Source organism: Bacillus rossius, chromosome 3, assembly GCF_032445375.1.
Source record: "Bacillus rossius redtenbacheri isolate Brsri chromosome 3, Brsri_v3, whole genome shotgun sequence".
Lineage (NCBI taxonomy): Eukaryota > Metazoa > Arthropoda > Insecta > Phasmatodea > Bacillidae > Bacillus > Bacillus rossius.
This window is the reverse complement of record NC_086332.1, coordinates 98,666,033-98,686,341: the sequence shown is the minus strand read 5'-3', so window position 1 is coordinate 98,686,341 and position 20,309 is coordinate 98,666,033. Positions and strand designations below refer to the sequence as shown.

At 38.0% G+C, this 20,309-nt stretch overlaps 1 protein-coding gene across 1 annotated transcript in view; it reads left to right on the top strand.

Moving 5' to 3' along the window:
- Nucleotides 1–20,309, top strand: part of LOC134531347 (uncharacterized) — a 353,666-nt gene that overhangs the window by 84,844 nt on the left and 248,513 nt on the right. Inside the window, exons 5-7 of the mRNA XM_063367045.1 lie at nt 229–294; nt 12,454–12,636; nt 19,370–19,600. Of these exons, the coding sequence (XP_063223115.1) occupies nt 229–294; nt 12,454–12,636; nt 19,370–19,600 (480 nt within the window). The remainder of the gene's footprint in view (nt 1–228; nt 295–12,453; nt 12,637–19,369; nt 19,601–20,309) is intronic.

The following is a 20,309-nucleotide window of genomic DNA, read 5'->3' as shown; positions in this document are numbered from 1 at the left end:
TAACAAAAAAATCTTAAGTAAATTATGGACATGGCTTTCTCACATAGATGTATACATTTTAAATTGGTTATGTTTATTGTATTGAATTTTAAGTTCTAACATATTTTAAAATATTTAAAACTTGTGTATCTTGCAGGGCTATTATAATTTCTCTAAGTAGCAACCATGGCATATTAATACAATTGAAACAATACCCATTTTTTTAATGAATGTTTTTGGTGTGTTTAGGAGCTGGATACTCGTATAATCATCGGAAGCTTCTCTCACGAGGTTGCGCCAAGCATATTCTGTGAGGTAAGGCATTCTTAGTCTAGCGAAACAATTTTTGGGGTGGAGGCATTCTTGAAGTAATGTAGAGCCACAAATGTGTAATTTCGAACATTTCATCTCTTAAGGTGCACTGCAAATAATTTCCAGGACATACATTGAGAGTACTGTACATAATTTTTGTCATCATTTGGCAACAAAATAATACTTTAACTTGTAATTTCTTTTAAAAAATATAGTTTCTATCTGACAATCAACTACGGTAGTATATAATAGTTCCTCTGAATCCAGGGATTAAGGTAAGGAGCCAAGGTACCGGTGTCCGCCATATTAGTTTGTTATGTCATGGCCGCCATTTTTGATTCTAGAACTGTACGCAATTTTTCCGCCATTTTGATTGACATCGTGCATGAAATATTGAAAATCTGTAATTATTATACAAAAAACGAGAAAAATTTAATTATTTGAATTGAATTTTTTGATTACAATTTTTTTTAAATCATTAAATATGCTGTTACAAAATGGTCCTTGGAATCCTTGGTTCGATTCCCGGCGAGGTCATTCGATTAAAAATAATGACATGTCCTACCCCAATCGTGAATATTGGCAGATTGAACTTCACCAATAACGTCAGGGAATATATATTACGCCAAATAGCGTGACATCATGGCAAACATCTTAGATCTTCCATCTTGTTTCATCTGCTAGAGTTCGTTGCCAATATATGGGTTTATATTTTACTGGCTAGAATGTGGCATTGTTTATCATCAGACAGTCATATGTCGTATCATCAGCCATCTTGTCGGCCATCTTAACCATTTTGCCATCCATCAAAGCCGTCATATTGAAAATTGGTAATTATTAACCTAAAAGTTCATAAAAGTTTCTTTTAATTGTTGAAATTTTTATTTATTATTATATTGTTAGATTTTATCGAAGGCCATTCTTGGTTACATCCATGGCTGGGGCCATGAACATATTAGAGCTCAAAATAGTTTAATTTTAATTGAATTAAGTAATATTTCGCCATTCAAGTGTAAGTTTCAGGTAAAAATATTCAAATAAAACTTTCCAAATGTTATTTATTGTTACGATCGCGCTTGGCTGCAGTGCTTGGCATCGCCGCGCTCGTTCGGCCTGTCTGCGCCCCCTTCCACCCGCATCCTATCCCTGGTATCTCGTGTCATACTATCTCGCGACATCCTGACCGTCGCAGCGCGCACCTGCCTCAGATCGAGTTACTTAAAAGAGGCCGCACTGCGGAATTAAAGGACTCAGACATGTTTATCGGCGCATTTTGTGGGAACCCGATGCTTGTTGCGTTTATCGGCGTTCTTTGAGCAGCCGCCGCGTCCTTCGAGGACTCACGACGCGTTTCTGGGCATTTCGACGGCGAAGGTCGCGCGATATCTCGGAGACATGCCCGATTGTTCTGGACGGGAACCCAAGGGCTATATAAAAAGGTTGGGCCGACCTTCGAGTCAGTTCAGTGGGGAGTTCTCCCGCGGCGGAGTTTCTGGGCGATAGTGCCGCGGGTGCGGCAGAGTGGCGAAGTCCTTGGACGAAGGTTCCAGGGCAGAGATTATGAGTGAGTGAGTTGAGTCGGGAGTTCTCCCGCGGCGGAGTTTCCGGGCGATAGTGCCGCGGGTGCGGCAGAGTGGCGAAGTCCTTGGACGAAGGTTCCAGGGCAGGGAGTGAGTGAGTTCAGTGAAGACGGGAGTTTCCGGGCGATAGAGTCGCGGGCGCGGCGTAGTCCCGAATGAAGTGGCGAGCGAGTCGTCGTGTGGGATCTCGGCGAAGGGTGTGACGGCGGCGGCGGAGTGCGGCGACGGAGTCCCGCGGCGGAGACCCACGAGGGGTGCTGCGGCGAGAGTTGCACCGGATGTGCGGCCCAGCGAGGTGTGTGAAACGAGTGACTGGGGAATTGACATTTCTTTACCTGTAATTAATTATCTGCCAATTTAGAAGATTATTTGTAAGTGACAAGTAGTGGTAGTAAATAAAACTGTGTGTGTAATAAAAATCTTTAATTGGGCTATCCTTTACGAACCCACAGGAAAATCGTAACATTATTATGAAAATTCTACTCTACTACTTTAACACTTACAAAAGTTAGCAATCTAATAAGCACTGATTTCTGTTTTGGCTTCAATTGGTTTAACGAACAAAGTGACCAGCCAGATCCTTTCCCCAGCATAATATTTTTTTCTTCCCAGCACATTTTCTCTATACTGTGTTTAACAGACTGCTTCACATCGTTGGAATGGTAAATGGGAGTATTCACTTTAGAAAGCACACTTCTTTACTTGATCATTTAATGGATATGGTTTACCATAAACGCAGTCACACAAGTTATATTGTAAATATTTAGCCGTTGCTACTTCAAATTTAACTGATTGATTTTATTCTGCTTGATGTCGTCAAGAAAAGTACGAATTTATTTTGACTCAATAAATGTATTTAGGTATAAGTAGTCTATCAATATTCCACGAAATGCAGATTTCGCCAAGTGGAACCCATTATCATTTACTTGTAATGCACCAATCACAGTCTTAGATTTATATTCATGGCCAGACGTCATTGCAAACGGTTACTGAACATCTTTTTGGATACTTGTACGCATACTAGTCTCCAACCTAAACCTATGAATCTAAATGACCGTAGGTAGTTCGACAGTAGGCAAACTGACTTTATATTTACAGGTTTTCGCATGTCGTCTCTTTTATCAATAAGAGTAAACTGAAAATGACACTTATTGCAACAAAACTTTAAACGAAAAAGATTCTTCACGCGTTTGCTCATCTTGTGTCTTCGTGCATCATAAGAAAATGCGAACGACATAACACTGTAGCTGTCAGGATGTCTATTCGATACGACTAACTTGTCAATATTGTTGCTGGTATACTCTTAAGCTCATTAATCCAACGCTTTTTCACCCAGCACGGCCCTTGAATGTCTTAATGTGTATTTCAATATTATTTATTCTTGCAATTGGCTTGTGGAATTTCTCACAGCCAATTTTTTTGCAACCTGGATTTTTCCAACATTCTCTCTTCCCGTGTCGACGATCATTACTGCTGTTGGAGAACATCTTTCCACAGTGACGACATAAATCCTCGGAAGATGTTGATGCACCTCCTAAGGTCATCGACGATGAATTCACCAATGTTGATGTCATTCTAGACATGAAGGTTTCCTCTGCAGGAGACACTAAGCCTTTTGAAGTCGTGTGTATTGTTAAAACAGATGGTAGTGTTGAGTCTTTTACCTACGAGATCTCCAAGGTTGTCAGCGTCGCTGACGTAAGTATCTCCGATGAAGATGAAACTCCTTACATCAAATTAAAAATTGGTAATGCTGATTCACTCAACACAATATCCAAACTCGGATGAGCAGCAGAAAGATTCAATATTCACTCTGCCAAAACGACAGGTGAACTGAGAACCCAACAGTCTAGCACTTGCTTAATTACTTGCAGTGCCTATAGTATAATATATAAGTCAAAATAAGGACCACTTTTATTTTTTTTCAATATTAAATGTTTACTCTTTTGGTATATTTTTTACGAATTTTAAGTAAAGAATATTCACAAATAATATTCGAATATTGCTTCAACTGCTCAGAATTGATTGCTTCAAATGCTCCAGTTGCTCCAACTGACTGAAATGTTTCAAATTGTTCTAACTGGCTACTGTGGCTTCCGTTGTTCCAACTGATTCCAATCACATTATCATAACAATGGTCATGATACTTTATACTTATTTCATCGGATCTTCTTCCATTGTTTTGGTCTCAGAGCTTCATAAAAATATGCGTCCTTTTTTTCTCAAATGTGTGTCTTTTTTTTAATGTGCGTCCCTTTTTTAATTTGTCTTATTTTCCTTAATCATACGTCTGCTTTTGGTGAAAATGTGTCCGTTTTCTTAATGTGCGTACAAATATTTAATCCTCTTGTTGATAGTGTGACCTGATTGTTTAAATGGACTGTATTTTAAAGTGTCAAGCCTTAAGTGGGGACTGAAAATTTCCTGTTCAAGGACATTAGGTTCTGTAGTTAGCATAAAACATAAACATATTCAACGAACGTTTGGTCCTTTAGCATGCATTCAGTGCTTTGATTTTTTATCACTGTGGGACTCACTGTTTGAATCTGATAGGTCAATCTAAAATTCATATATAATTTCAATACTAAATTTAAAGATATGAATGAATATGTGTGTTGTTTCAACTCACGCATCAATGAAAATGTGTCTTATTTTAACTCACGCATGAATGAAAATGGTTGTTATTTTGACTAACGTATTATCAACTGGCGGTGTTCCATCACCAAACTGCACATACTGTGAACATGACAACCTTTAATGTGCGTGGGTGTGGGATACGCGATTGTAAATACCCGGAATGTGTTACGTGCCAGTGCAGCATGGGTTGTAGCCAGTTTAACCACTATGGGAACTTTAAAAGCCATGTTATATATTACAAAGGACCTGCCGCACATATCATCAGGGCCTAACTGTAATCTATGTGCCATGAATTTTACGAACATGTTCAATCGAAAGTGCCATGAAATATACCACTGTCCATTTAACGCTTTAGAAAACTTTCCTCTGTAAACAAAAATTGTGGTGTATCAATTTGTCGTCCTAATTTCAAAAAGCATGAGACAATATCTCATGTTGCAAACTGAAAAGTGATTGGCTTCACCATGTCACATAACTTTCGAGCGTGGACATAATGACTTGTTCTTCAGTTTGTAGAAGAGCACAGATAGACTCTCCTGAAAGTAATTATGTATAGTTATTCCATCATCAGTCTTCATGACTGCTGTCACATCAACGAGGAAGACCTCGATGGCATCCGTACCATCGGTAGTTGCAACTTCTTCGGTCGAGTCTGACCTATAATCCACAACGTCGCTGGTAGACGTGGTCTCAATGGCTTCGATGTTGACAGCCGCGGAGTTTCCGGCTGCAACGATGTCAACCATAGCAGTTTATCCGGCGGGAAGTGTACCATCATCACCAACAACGGTAGAGGAGACTAACGAGAGAAGTAACGCCCACCGAGTGGATCTTGATGTCTATAGTACCGACAACGTCACCGACCTCATCATCTACCAATGCTTTTGTGCTATCATCACGTCCATATAGTTGCCGTTTGATTTACTGTGATATGACTTTTGTACATTGTAGCAATCGCAAGCAGCATGAGCCATATTGCTCGAATAATCCGGCTACGGTGCGGTACAAGTCTGATGGATGTGGAATCAAGGTTCACGAAAAGATGTCCTGAAAATACATTCAAATACATGCAAAGGAATGGTTTCAAAATCATGTGAAATTGAAATAATAATATTGATCATATGTCTTCTTTGTAATTTTAGTTGTGTAGAATTGATTAAATAAATATTATTTGTTAATTTTTGTCTTATTTCTTGAATATAGTACTTTTTATGATTGTTTTTTTAAATTTAGGCGATAGAAATTAGTTGACCCTAATTTATAGTTTGCATCGACCAAGGATCACTATTATCACAGAAATCGATTTAATGAATTATTTTATTAATACGTGATTTTTTTTAATTTTTGCAATTCTTCCCGAATTTCTAGATTGATAATTAGATAATTTTAATATGGCGGCTAAGATGACCGACAAAATTGGCGGATGCTAAGACAGCTGATGATCTGGTGATTGACACTACTGCTCTCTAGTGGGTAAAAATTACACCAATATGGTGGGTGTATATTCTGGCAGACGAAAACAAAATGGCGAGTCCAGTATGGCTACCTTGACGTCATAAGGGCGTAAGTAATATATGTCTTGGTTAAAGTGGTAGGGTTCAGTTGCCAGGTAAATAATGTAAATGAATGATTAAACAAAACTATTAAATTTCCCCTGGTGGGTTCCAACCCAGGTCTCCAATGTCCATGTAATACGAAATAAATTTTTAAATAATTTAAAATAAATGTCTAAGATAATTTTAATAATTTTGTTTTAGTTTTCAGTAAAAATAGAATAAAAGTGGCAAATTACACATGAAGTGACATATTTCAGTCACATTTCAAGATCACTGTCATCAATGATGGCGTCCGAGACGTGACAGCCCAAAATGGCGGTTGGTCATTGACCCACTCCACGCTCCACTCCCTAGTATACTGTGCCAGACTAACCATTTAAATTCTTCTTGTTTAAAAGAACTACTATTATCCTAATACCTTTAGTGAATAAAACTATTTTTGTACTTTTCTGACGATTCAAGCAAAACATTATCAATCAGCTTGGTCCATAAGAAGAAAAGCATGGATGCATGGATACTTAAATCATAATTTGTAACTGGACTGTGTATATGGTAAGCCAAATCAGAGGACCAAGTAAATAGTATTCTTTCAAAACAGTGAATACTCCCATTTACAATGCCGACGAAGTGAAGTAGTCTGTTAAACGTAGTATAGTGAAACTCTGTAGAGAATAAATAGATTATGTGGGGAAAGGATCTAGCTGGTCGCTATTTTCAGTAAATCTATTGTATCCGAGGATAAGTCTGTTCAAGCCAATGCAGAATTAAAAGCTTATTATATTGCTAAATTTTGCAAACGTTCCTTAAATAAATTATAATTCTCGTAATAATAAGTATTTTTCATATTTATTTCATCTGAAACCTAATATGTTGTGGTAAAACATTAAATTTAAGTTATTTTTTTAAATGCATATGACATATGTTTTTGAGTATAAATATCACTATCTTGGCCCCGACCAAGTATCGAACCAAAGACCAATTTCGATGGAAAAGTTAATATATTAATAAGTAAAGTTTTTAACGTTTTTTTTTACTGAAGATTTAGGAAAATAATTCCAGATTTTCAATACGGCCGACAAGGTGGCTAATGCTACATCTGATGGCATGACGATTGACAGTGCTGCACTATAGCGAGTAAAAAATAAACAAAAATGTGGCGGCGAACTCTTGCAGGCGAAAACAGATTGCAGAACCGAGATGGCTGCCATGACGTCATAGGGGTTGGCGTATTATATATATATATATATATATATATATATATATATATATATATATATTGGCATTAGGGGCGAGTGAGGGGTGTCACTGTGCCAGTAGCCACCATGTGGGAAGGACGAATCGTCATTTTTAATAAGATGATCGTCGGGAATCGAGTACGGACTCCAAGGACCATGATGAAAGTGCGTTTTTTTTTAAATTTTATGTAAATTGAATCTAATTAGTTTTTTTTAACTATACATGTTGTGCCGAATCAGTGCTACTTTAGGCACGAATTTTTTTATTTTCTTAGTTTTACAAAATTTTAAATTTTAAATTTTTTTTATAACTTTAATATTCCTCTTTCGCCCGCTGCTTTCGCCCCATCCAAACTTGTTCGGTCGAGTGTACCGGCAGGTTAGCTTGTTGAGCAGTATAGTGCTCTCAACGCCGTTTCCCACCAAATTTGCTGGGTCTAGCCGACTTCAGGGCTATCATCAGCAACGGTATCCACTGGCCGTCGCGTTTCGTCACGAGTTTAGCGCTACGTGTGACGAAAGTAGCCGCCCTAAGCTTCCCATGGTCGCCTCCACCCCTTCTCGGAGGTGTGCTGAAGTTTGCGGTCTCTAACACGTTTTGGTGTCCTTTTTTCAAGCTCCGCCGCACGTCCCAACGTCTGGCGGGCGAACTCTCCCAGGGCAGGTCATTCACCGGACATACCACCCACCCCGTCCTGGTCCACAGCGGTCATCGGCCAGCCGCGGCAATGACCAACTTCAAGGCCAAAATCCCCCCTTGCAAAATGGCGGCCACCAAGTGCCGCAATGGTCTCTGCGAGACTCCGATCCGCATGCCCACACCATCTATCGGCGAAAGGACGAACCAGCTGAGAGCGAGAGCACACTACTGACCACCCTATCCCCACCAGGAGAAACAGTCGACCTCACACTCAGTCGATAGGTCGCAGGAGCCCTTTTTTTTCTTTCGGAGCCCTTCGGAGCACTTCGGGTTTCCCGATCCCCTCCTCCAGAGGAACAGACGACCGGGCTTAATTTTAAGTTACCGTCCCGGCGCCATTTCAGGGATTTTTAGGGCAGCTCTCGTCCAGCGCGCATCTTCGCAACAGGTCGCAGTAACGACCAGCAGCTATCGTGATCCGCTTTCGGCAATAATGTAGTTGCTTTCTGAGCCAGGCCAAGTCGCCTAGATTTTTTTAGTTTTTCTTCGTAGCTGCCCAAATAGTTAAGTTAACTTTAGTATTTTTGGTTTTCGGCATAATTATTTCTTCTATGGCTACCGCGAGCTCCCGCGCCGCGCGTCCCCGGATCGCCCCCAGGGACAGCCACTATCTACTTCACCCTGCCAGCTAAGGTAAGCTGCACTTCGTCCCACACAAACCTGTTAGGTTGCCTTTTTTGGGCTTAACTTCGCCCGGCATAAACTGCCTGCTAACCAAGCTAATCCATGTGGATGATTGGTTATAGGCAGGGTTCCATATTCCCAGAGGGTTCGAGAATCCCAGAGTACTCAAGAATTCCAGAGTGCTTCAAGGACCCCAGACCAGTTCAAGATGGCGGCCCAGTTCCGGCGCCACATTTTGCACCTCAAAATGTAACTCGTGAGCCTCTATAACGGAGTCTCCCTCCATCTTTCGGCACCCCTCAAAAAGAATTTAAGAACAGCTTTATAACTCCGCCAGTTTTAGGACGTTTTCTTCTTATTATAAAATATTGTATTTTAAACACATATATATGTTTTATGAGCCTGCGAGTTCAATGTTCTTAAACAGTTGAACTTAGTATAGCATGAAATGGTGTTCCCCCCCCCCCCTCCCGGCCTTTTTTTTTAAATTTTATTCGTTAGTGTACTCAATGTAATGTATCAAAAATAAGAATCTAACATTGTTACCTGTTTTATTTGTAATGGCTTTAATGCCGTAAGATATTTTCAAATGTAATAAATCGGCAATGAAAAAGATACTAAACTACTAATCAACAGTAAAAGCCTCTAATGAAACCAAACCATACGATTGTTTTCATTTGCTGCTACTTGAAACCACAATCCACGTAACCTTTCCTACTGTCAGAGAGGTTAATTTCAAATTGTGTTTTGTAAGTGGGCTGTGCCCCTCTGGTAAGTCCTTTTAGATAATTAACCTGACGCTTCCACCGGACATTTATTATTAATAATTATGGTTTTATCCTGAGCACAGCACCACGATTACAATGTTTTGAATTTTCTAATAATAATTTCTGATGTTCAATATGGCGGACATGTCATATCAAATGAGAATCTAAACTGCGTAAAGTTCTTTGAACCAAGATGATGTACGTGACGTCACAACCCAATATATGACGGTAAGTTCTAAAAAACTAAATGGCAGAATCCAAGATGTCGGTCTGTTCAAGGTCAATATCAGGTTGCAGGTCATGGCCACAGAGGCTTGAATTTAAAGTTTTACGAAAACTTAAGCGTATTTTAAGATATTTGTTTCTTTTAATGGCAAAACCTGATAAGTTATTTAGTAGTTCGAATTTTTAAATGTTAATTGGAAATTTTTTTCCTGGAAAATGGCAATTTTTAAATTTGTTTTTTCGAGATTTTTTCGTACAAATTTTACCCAAAACCAGGATACTTTCAGTCATTTTGGTTATTGAAGGTAAATTATGGCAAGTTTTGAGAAAATTCTGACGAATTATTTTAAATTTTTAAGGTCAAGGTCATTCAAGGTGGTGGCTGTGAGGACGCAATCTCAGGTGGCGGTCACCGGCACCTCGCCACCTGAACCATGGGCTCCGGAGAACTATTATATTCGTCTTACTACTATTCATATCTATACAAATACTGTTAAACAAAAATTAAAATGCTATTTTTTTTTTAACAAGCAACAACCCTGATGAACTTGGCTTTTGAGTTTGCAAAAAAAAAAAAAAAGCATAGGATAAGAAAACTAGAATTCGATAGCAACAAAACCCAAATTTTCAAATCCTTATTTGGTTTAGTTTAACTATTTAAAGATTCTTTATTTATACGTAGTTACACCACAATACAATTATTCGTACCTTTATTAAATAATGTTTGCAATAGCTGCTAGCTGAATGGGATGTTATATTTAAAGATAGCGGAATTCAAGATGGCGGCCGTGATGAAAATTGCATCCATGGCGTGGTCACAATCCTGTGTTAGTGGGTTGAATTTTTTTGAGTTTTAAAGATTCTTAAGTCGCTTTTAGGACATTTCAAGCCGTAGGCATATTTAAAGTTTAAAATGGGAAATTTGCGTTCAAAGTGGGAATTTTTCCCTCGAAATTAGGATATTTTATAGTTTTCTGGTTTGTTTTAAGATTCTTTGCGGAATTTTTCGTTCTTAAAAACTGGAAATTTTGAGCGAATTTTTGGCACATTTTGGCAAATTTGTGGCCAATTTAGAAGGTGAAGGTCAAATGTCAAGATCATCCAAGATGATCGCATGAAGTTACAATCCTCATGCTAGCCCTGAACCGGTTCCCAGAATTCCCTTTTCCTTACTTCTGTGTGGAACACGCATTGTTTGTTTAACTTTTACGTTTGTGTTTCTTCATTAACAGTGGCATTCTGATCATAACGTCTCGTGTAGCACTCGTAGCTCTATGCAGCACCACTGGAACATGAGTCGCTGATGAGCGATAAATCTACGAGGCGGCAACATGCGGCTTTTGCATGCATTGCATACTGCCTAATTGTGAGGCGCAAAGAGCAATTTCGTAACGATGATGACTGACAATATAACAAAGTATTTCTTAAAGTAGATATCGGCAACATTTTTAGCACGTCATACGATACATCGCTCCTAGAAAATTAAAATAATAGTAGAGAAACATTTGCTTTATATATATATATATATATATATATATATATATATATATATATATATATATATATATATAGTGTATCCAGGAAACGTAATATGAACCATCTTATCTAAATTGTTATCCTAAGGGACATTAAGGCCTCCATCTAAGAATAATATATTTTTCTTTCAGTATTTTTTTTTCAATATTGTTTACCTCACAAAGCATAAGTAATATCTTAATAATATCTTCCCAAGCATTCATACCATGTTGTAGTATAATCTAACTCGTTACAATGGAAAGAAAAAACGTATTATTTACATGTGTCTTAATAGCTACCCACACCTTTATAGAAAATTAGACTTTAACACGTGCTTTCTTTATGCTAGGCTCTGTGCCCTGTCAAAAAAATTTGTAATACAAAAGCTTTATTGAAAGCTGTGGCTAAATATTTTAAAAGCCAAAATGCTGGAGCGTAGTGCTCTTAAATAGAAAACTAATATTGTTCTTGAACTCATACCTAGCGCTCAGTCGGCGATGAACGCCACTACCATCCTGACTAATGATGACAACGAAATATAGGTATACTGGAAAGATAAGTGTCACAGTTAAAAATATTAGTAATTTGATATCGATATATTTTATGTTGATAGTTTTTATATATATTAAATTCCAATAATATCAATTTTAATTTATTTTAATTTTTCACATAATTCGGATACATATATAATCCTTTATTTGTCATTTGTCACTTAGTTCATATTTACTCTTAACTTTCTTTTTACTATTTATATTTTCTATGTGTTTTTAAGTAAAAACAAATTTAATAAAAAGGTCTGTAAATAAATTTGGCAGAAACAAACAAATAAATAAATTGTTTGACCTCAGACTTGGAATAAAAAAATTGATTATTAAAAGGTAGGGGGAAAAGTGAAATTTTGTAGCCTATAGTAGAAAACTTTGTAGGTAGTTTAGTTGAAACACAGCACTGCAGTGACCTGTGACGCCGGCTGTCTTAGAGCGTTGGAAGTTGGACTAGATAGAAAATTTGTTTTGATTTAGTATTCGTATTTAGCTTTTCTAGTTATTTGATGGAAATATTTTGTATTAAGTGTGTTGACGGTATGGCTCCTAAAATTGATGTTTAAGACTATTTTATTATTAAAGCCTAAATGTATTAATATAACATATTCTTAAATAGTAATTTAATATTAATATAACTTAGGATAAAGTTTTTAAAATTTCGATACACCGATGCAATCGAAAGTATCGCTATTTCTAAGCCGATATTGCAAGGCTGAATTGAAAGATGGATATATTGTTACGTGGACCATATTTGCCATCCCTCATCGTCACTGCGCAGGCCTTCAAGCTGGGCATGTTCGGGTCGGACTACGCGTGGATCCTACAGGGCGGCCCCAGCGACTCCTGGTGGCTCAACGCCTCCGAGTGCTCGCAGCACCATCTGGCGGCGGCGGTGGAAGGCTTGCTGCTCGTGTCCAGCCACAACTCCATCGTCGGCGACCAGCCGTCCTTCTCGGGCCTGGTGAGTCCCCGTCCGTCCGTCGGATCACGTGACCTGCGGCCAATCGGATGGCCCGGAAAATTCCTTCCTTCCGTCCGTCTAATGTTTTGACACGCTCTAAGGCCCGTTCCATAATGGGGCGGAAAAGGAGACAGGTCTCCCATAAAATTTCACTATCACGTCTGCTGCTTCCATAATGGACGGAAACGTAACAAATGGCAACTAAAGGTTACAAAATATAAAATAAACTAAACAATACTATGCTTCAAGATCATAACACGGCAGAATTTACATACTTAATAGAAACACACCACAAGGTAAAAATTTGAACGTAATAATACTTGTAATTGGAATAAATTTAACGTATTTAGAACATAAACAAACATGGCTACCACTTCAGCTAAATACTCGGCTTGTATTGGTCGTACGGAAAACGTAAACGTAAGCGCTCAGCACTGTTCAGCTAATCAGTAGGCCTACGGGTCTGTCTCCGTCTGCGTGTTATTGTATAAACCCTGTTCCGTGAGATCCGTCTCTGTTTACGTGATCCGTCTCCGTTTCCGTGTCATTATAGAACGGGCATAACTTTTGACGGACGGACGGATGGTTGGATTATATCTGTGGGTGGGTTGCACAAGTCAATTGTCACAAGAATACAGGTATGTGGCTTTTGTATTTGTTTGTTCAGATATTTTGCATAATAGCATTACCGTTGTTAAAACTCACTTCCTAATAAATCCTTCACGACTCTGAATTTTTCCAAGGATATTCTAATAGAATATGTACAGGAACACGCCATTATCAGCAAACATTGTCCAAATATATCTGAGAGAAAAGCATGGATTGTTGCAGGGAAGTGGGCTGAGGGGAGGTCCGAGGTCCCTTACAGGATTTAATTAAATAAGTAGCAAAGAGAAAATAAGAAAATATCTGCAATTTAGCTACATGGAGTTACGGAGAGATTTTTTTGGGAGGAAATTGTTCTCATTAGTGGAATACAAGTACAAGTAGAAATTCCACAGAGTGTGAACCCTGGTTTTTCTTTGTTGACCAGGCTCTCTTAGACGTAAACCCTTTCCGTCCCGGGGCCCTCACGGGCGTGGATACGGATACGCCGTATACGCGAAACAGGAAAGGTGCTAGAGATCCAGCTTTGACCAGAGGCTGAGGCTACCCATCCCAGCTTAATCACCACCTTCACCCCCCGCCTCACTCAGCTATCCAGACAATTGGCTGCGTCCTAAGCTCTTAGACGTTATCAGCATTGCTGGTGCCTACCCTGTTATACCACATCACACTGGGACCCCTCAAGCACCCAGTGAACCCGTGGTCCGGTGGAGAACTATCCAACCTCTTCTAGCTATCCAGGCTAGTACTGGAGCTGTGTCGTCACTCACCACGATGACTCCTAATAGAGTTAGAGAACCATTGGAGTCTGCTCCAAGCGATCGGAACACCACCACCAAGTACGAGGCCTACCCAATCAGAATCCAGGGCCTAGAGGAAACCTCAACGGGTAACCTTTCACTTTCGTGGATTCTTCTCGTACTACTACCAACTTGATGTCTATACGGCATAAGACCGTTCGCCAAGATAGCTAACCGACCGCCACTTTGCAGAGTCACTGAGACTGAGGCTTCCCATCCCAGTACGGTCACAACCATCACCCCCAACAGCGGTGTCCACGTGGAGGCAGAGGATTACCATTTGGTGCGGAAAGTCTATGTGTTCGCATCCTTGCACTCATTTTATGAACCTGTTGCATCATGTCTCGGATATTAGAGCCGGCAACAGCTCCGACACCTCGGGCGACAATCACCTTCCCTGCATGATCAGGCCCACATTAGTGAGATACAATACGTAATTCCTCTCCATTGTAGCCTGACATGACACATACACAGAAATATAGGAATTGTGTTACCACGTAGTCTATTTTTAATGCCGATTTCATACAAAGCTGACATGTGTTTTATATATTTTATAATATTTATATATGTATTTATTTTTTTAAACAAAATCATAAAATACTTGACTTAAAAACCAAATATTAACAATAATTAAATAAAAAAACTAAATATAAAATGTCCAGTTTTTTTATCCAAGAAAAAGCATTACATTGGAGTTCTAAAAGTATAATATTCCCTGTGATTTTACTATTATAATCAAGTTATTATATTAAATTACAAAGAAACACTAAGTGATAAAAATAATATAATGGCTATATCGGACCCCTCCTTCACAAAACCGTGGCTACGGTACTGATTGTTGGTAGCATGATTTGGGAAATATTTTGACGGACCAAATTATGTCATGTATATCACTAGGCTAGATGCGTGACGTTGACGAACGAAAAAGTGCAAGGTAGAGTAGATGTCGGACGGAGGCGACGGGCTATTGTAATTCCGGCTTTAGGCCCTTTCAGCATAGGCAAGAACACGTAAAACACGTTCATGGATCATATAAGCGTAAGATGTTTACGTTTCGCGTTCTGTCTCCCGTTTCTACAATGCACGGAAACGTTACAATTAGTTTTTTATTTTTATTTTGTGACTTACAATAACATAATGAACGTAACTGTGTGTGTTAAAATTATATTGTATTTATACTAAATTAAAAAATTTGCAGGCATTTCCTTATGAAAACAAAAATTAATTACTGCATTTATATATCGCCTGCGATTATCTTAAAATGACTTTTACAAATGAACTTAAAAATGTATTAAATTTAGATAAAAAATTTAAAAAAATATTTTACTGTAATAAATAAATTAAGTCACTATCCACCAAAAAATATTAATATAATAATTATCCAAAAAATAAAAGTGTTAGATCTTCTTTTTGTTTTTATTTCATCACAAAAGTGCATAAATTTCGAATACGTAGAACTAATATTTACTCGCTGTCGTATTACGTACTAGTAATATAACGAATGTCCATTTTTAGACATTGGCAAATTCGAATGTAAATGCGAATGTTCCGATTTAAAATCCTGGGGTGGTACGAATTGTAAAAGAAATATTGTTTGAAATATTGAAATATTGTTGTTTTATTGAACCAAGATATAAAGTGAAAATTTTCAAAAGCACGTTACTAAAGACTGGCATAGATCATATTTTGTATTTGCTTGTAGAGAGTCTAACGGACGCACCTTCAAGTTCAAGTTGTTCAGATGCAAAGCATGCCAGATTAAATGACACTGAAGTTTCTGGATCAACTAAACGCGTATATTTTTAATTACAAAAACAAATACAGAATACTTATAGGAAAAACACGTGGCAAATAATGATGTAGACCCTATAACATGGTGGAAGGTTAGCAAGCAGAAGTATGTGCTTCTTCTTCCTATAGAATGGCAATATTTAGTCGCTCCTACCGAGCATATGTTTAATGGAGCTGGGCATCTCTTTACATCGCATCGAAACAGACTTAAAGGACAAAACGCTTCATAGATTTTATTTTTGAAGTTTAATATTTTTCTTCTTCAGTTTGATTATTAAAATGTTGAAAATATACAAAATAAAAGAAAAAGCAAAGAAAAAATATTTTCGCTTAAATAACTATTTTTATCCCATACGGTACTTCAAATGAGAATTGAAACTTATATTAAATCGCGACACTAACACATACCGGTAACGAAGATTGTAACTGACCATGGTTTAGTTCAAAATAGCTTCTACCATCCTAAATCCCTTTTCAGTCCAGTAAATTTGAAAACCCACTTGATATTTCGGGCCTTAAACCCCTTCTTCGCACTACTCCCAATTTTTCACCCCACCACGGTTAATTTACAAACCGAATTTGAAATCCTGCACTCGCGTCATACCCCACATTTCTATCTCATAATGGCTGCAGTAATTATTTGTCTTATCAAAAACTATTTCTGCCAAAAAAATTATACAATGCTTGAAAGTTAAAAAAACTTAACTGCCTTTTAAAAAAATGTGCCTAATTAGGCCATAATGAATTTTACTGTTTTAAGTCATTTTTTATTCCACCGTTTTTAGAATTATTAAATTTATCACAAATTGTCTGAGCCAAAGTTTTAGATAGAATGTAAATTTTTCACAAAATATTTTAACACGTTTAATACTGAGCCTACTCATGATTATTCCTGGTATTCCCTGTCTGTAACCACCCTGACAATGCATGTACTTGTTCAGTCATATTGCTAAGTAATACCATAAAATAAACTCTGCAAACTGTAAAATACAAATAAATTAATTTAATACAAACTTTCTCTTCTTAATTTGTACAGGGACTTGGCCTACATACATTATATTATTTATACCTTCAACTCCTGTATTTTTTCAACAATTTGCAGTATTGGTTGATTGTATAATATTAATTAAGATTTAACCTTGTGGTAATGAACTACTTTTATGGGGTAAACTATTTTCCAATGAATGGATATTTATCTTATAAAGAAAGTGATTTATATGATTTTTTATAACCTCCCATTTACGTTCCTTGGATTCGATTTTGTCTATAAACGATCCCGGCGAGGATTTTTTTTCATCAATTTTATGTATTGTTCTTAAATTTATTTGTACAAAATAACGGCAGCTATCTTGAAACACCTTTATTTTCCACATATTTATGTGGATTGTTACGAACACAATTATTTCAATTAAATTATTTTGTTACAGCAACAAAATTCGCGTTGGTTGCAGAACTTCATTCAATTAAACATTATTCAGACGCTTGAAGCTCCTACCTTAAATTCCTTCTCTATTATTTATAAATAAAAATGTTATTCACCCCCAACTTTGAAGATGTGCTTGGGAAACACTCTTTCTTCTCCATAAGATGTTTGAGATTTTCAACGTATTTTGTCGAGTTGAGCCTGTGCTGTAGTTTGTCGGTTAAATTAACTTTTCCTGTGTGTGTATACATATATGTATACACATTCATACAGGAATGTATAAATATCGGTATATAAACTTTTAAAATGAAATAGTTTTTTTTTTCGTTACATGCCATTAAACGAGAAACTATGTAGACATTTTCCAGAATTCACACCATGGTAACAACTACATTGAATATTGACTACATGCACAGGTTGTGGTTATAAATTCGTGACAAAAATAGCGGCAGAAAAATAAAACAAATAGCAAGCAAAAAAAAGTGAATGTTTAAGATTGGAATAGTTTCCTTGAAAAAGACAAAATCTCAGTGGCGGAGATTTACAGTAAAAAAAAACTAAAGAATTCAAGACACAACATAGTCAACATGAATAAAAATGACTGGAAAGCTGTATGACTTCACGATGTTTTAGTGTTTCTTTTATTTTACCGAATTAAATACGAAAAGCTGAACTCCAAATAGCACTGGATGTAAGAAATGCAACCTTATATATTTATGTAATGCAGGTTTGTTGGTTACTTTGACAGGTCTCAAGTTATTTTAATGCAGCATGCGGCTGCACCGACTAGCTGCCGGCCACCCGTTAAAACTCAGACACTAGAAATTGTGGACAATTGCATACAGACCGAACAAGTACTTTAGGTTTTACCACTGTATATTCAACACAAAAACATCAATGAGTAAAACATAATTATTTTTGGTAGTTGATTTTCAATTGTTGTTTTAACTATAAACTGGCATGTAACATGTCTAGTGCAGGGGGCACAGTTGTTTTCTTTTTTTAATAACGGAATGACTCAATTCAGATCCTTTGGGCAGTTTTTCATAAAAATGTTAAAAAAACAAACAAACACTCCTTTCAAACTATTTTTATAATATGCTTTCTCCGCAGTATTAACTCAATTATGTCCTTCCATTAACTCGAGCGTCACCGGATATTAATTAGCCATTTTTTTCTCTGGTTACTAACTCACTAACAACCAAGTCGTCATATTCCCGCCCTATGACTAGCACACGAACAGCCAGTGCTCGCAGCCAGCTGGCGACACAGCGCCGGGCGACTGCGACAGACAAGAGTCTAGCGGCAGCAACGCTATTTCCTGCAACTGGCTGAAAATGCCGCACCGCTCACGCTCGTTCAGGGGCCGACGGTGTGATCCCGCAACGGGAAGCCTTATTTTCACTGACGAGAGAGCAAAACGTCCGATCGTGAATCTTCGGTTTTTTTTTGTTCATTGTAAATAAATATGGAGGTGCTGTTAAAAGGAAAGACCATAAACAAGGCAACGGTATTTTTTTGAAATCGTTTTTAGAGGGAAATACCTAATTGAAGAAACGTACTTCATGGATTTGTATATATTTCATACCGTATAAAATCTAGGAAGTCTTTGCCTTCCACAAATATTCTTGGGACACCCCATATTCCCTTGCAATTTTACGCAACTTGTAATTTTCAGGTAAGGACATGATAACTAATGGTCAATTAGGTTAGGTTAGCTACATTATAAATACTTTAAAACATTGTGGACGGTTGATTTGGTTAGGATAGCTACATTAAATATACTGTGAAATCATGTAAACTGTTTCCTAGCGCTGGATAGGTACATATTAAAAAGTTATTTGCTAGGCAACCATACAATGATTTTACAGTATTTTTAATGTAGCTATACTAACCTAATATAACCAACCATCCACTGAACAAACAGTCTGTGTGGCTTTTTTATACTGGAGAGAAAAAACGCTCGCGTAAAAATAAAAAAAACATCCAGGGGGTAGGCGCTCCCGGTCGGCCAACTTCGGAAAGGTTCGTCATTTTCAGCCAGTTGCAGGAAGTAGCGTTGCTGCCGCTAGACTCTTGTCTGCGACAGGGCCGCGGTGTGTGCGTGTCGCAGACGAGCGCGCAGTTCGCGCGGCTGCTGGAGGCGCGCGCGCTGCCCGTGACGCGCTACGCGCCGCAGACGTACGACGCGGTGTGGGCCATGGCCCTGGCCCTGCGCGGCGCCCAGCTTCAGTGGGCGGCCAGCAATGACGCGCCCAGCCTCTGGCAGTTCGACTACAGCCGCCGCGACATGGCGCGCCAGTTCACCGGCCAGCTGGGGCGCCTCAACTTCCTCGGCGTGTCGGTGAGTGGCTGGCTGCGTTCCCGCTCCACCACTTGCTTGTCACACGTCAGCCTGTTCTCCTGCTCCGACATCTGTCCTTGCTCTGCCAGCAGCTAGACTGTCATTTACATGACAAGTCGCCTACAAGTACTGCATTTCTCTTGTTCTTTTAGAAGGCTACTCAAGACTACTACAGACTACACTCTTCTCCCACTTGTCATTTCTGTCATTATAATTGTTTGCTAAGTGCCTATTATATCTGTTGTGTCATCTTCTATTTCTCTCATGACCCTATTTTGCCATTTGAAAATTTTCTCCATGATATGTTTTTCTTTAAGTGTTCACCCAGATACACCAATTTTTTTTTTCATTATTTCCTTTCTAAATAAGGAGTTTTTTTATGTTTATACAGCTAATTGACTTATCTAAGTCATAATTTTGATATTATTTATGGTGCAACAAATGACTTGCCATTAAGTTCTACTAGCTTAAACATATCATTATGACATTGTGTGCTAAGGGTTTCATTATATGAATTTCTTGTCATGTTTCTGTGGTGCTATTTGTTAATTTTGGCAAGTTACTGTTCCTGCATTTGCCTTTTCTGTTACATCCTGGTACCACTGTGTCTTTTCAGCCAAAATATTTTTGCCACAATATACTTTTACATGACATGCATGCTGTGCCGGAAAAAAAAGATATATACCTATTCTTCATCATGTTTTTCCAT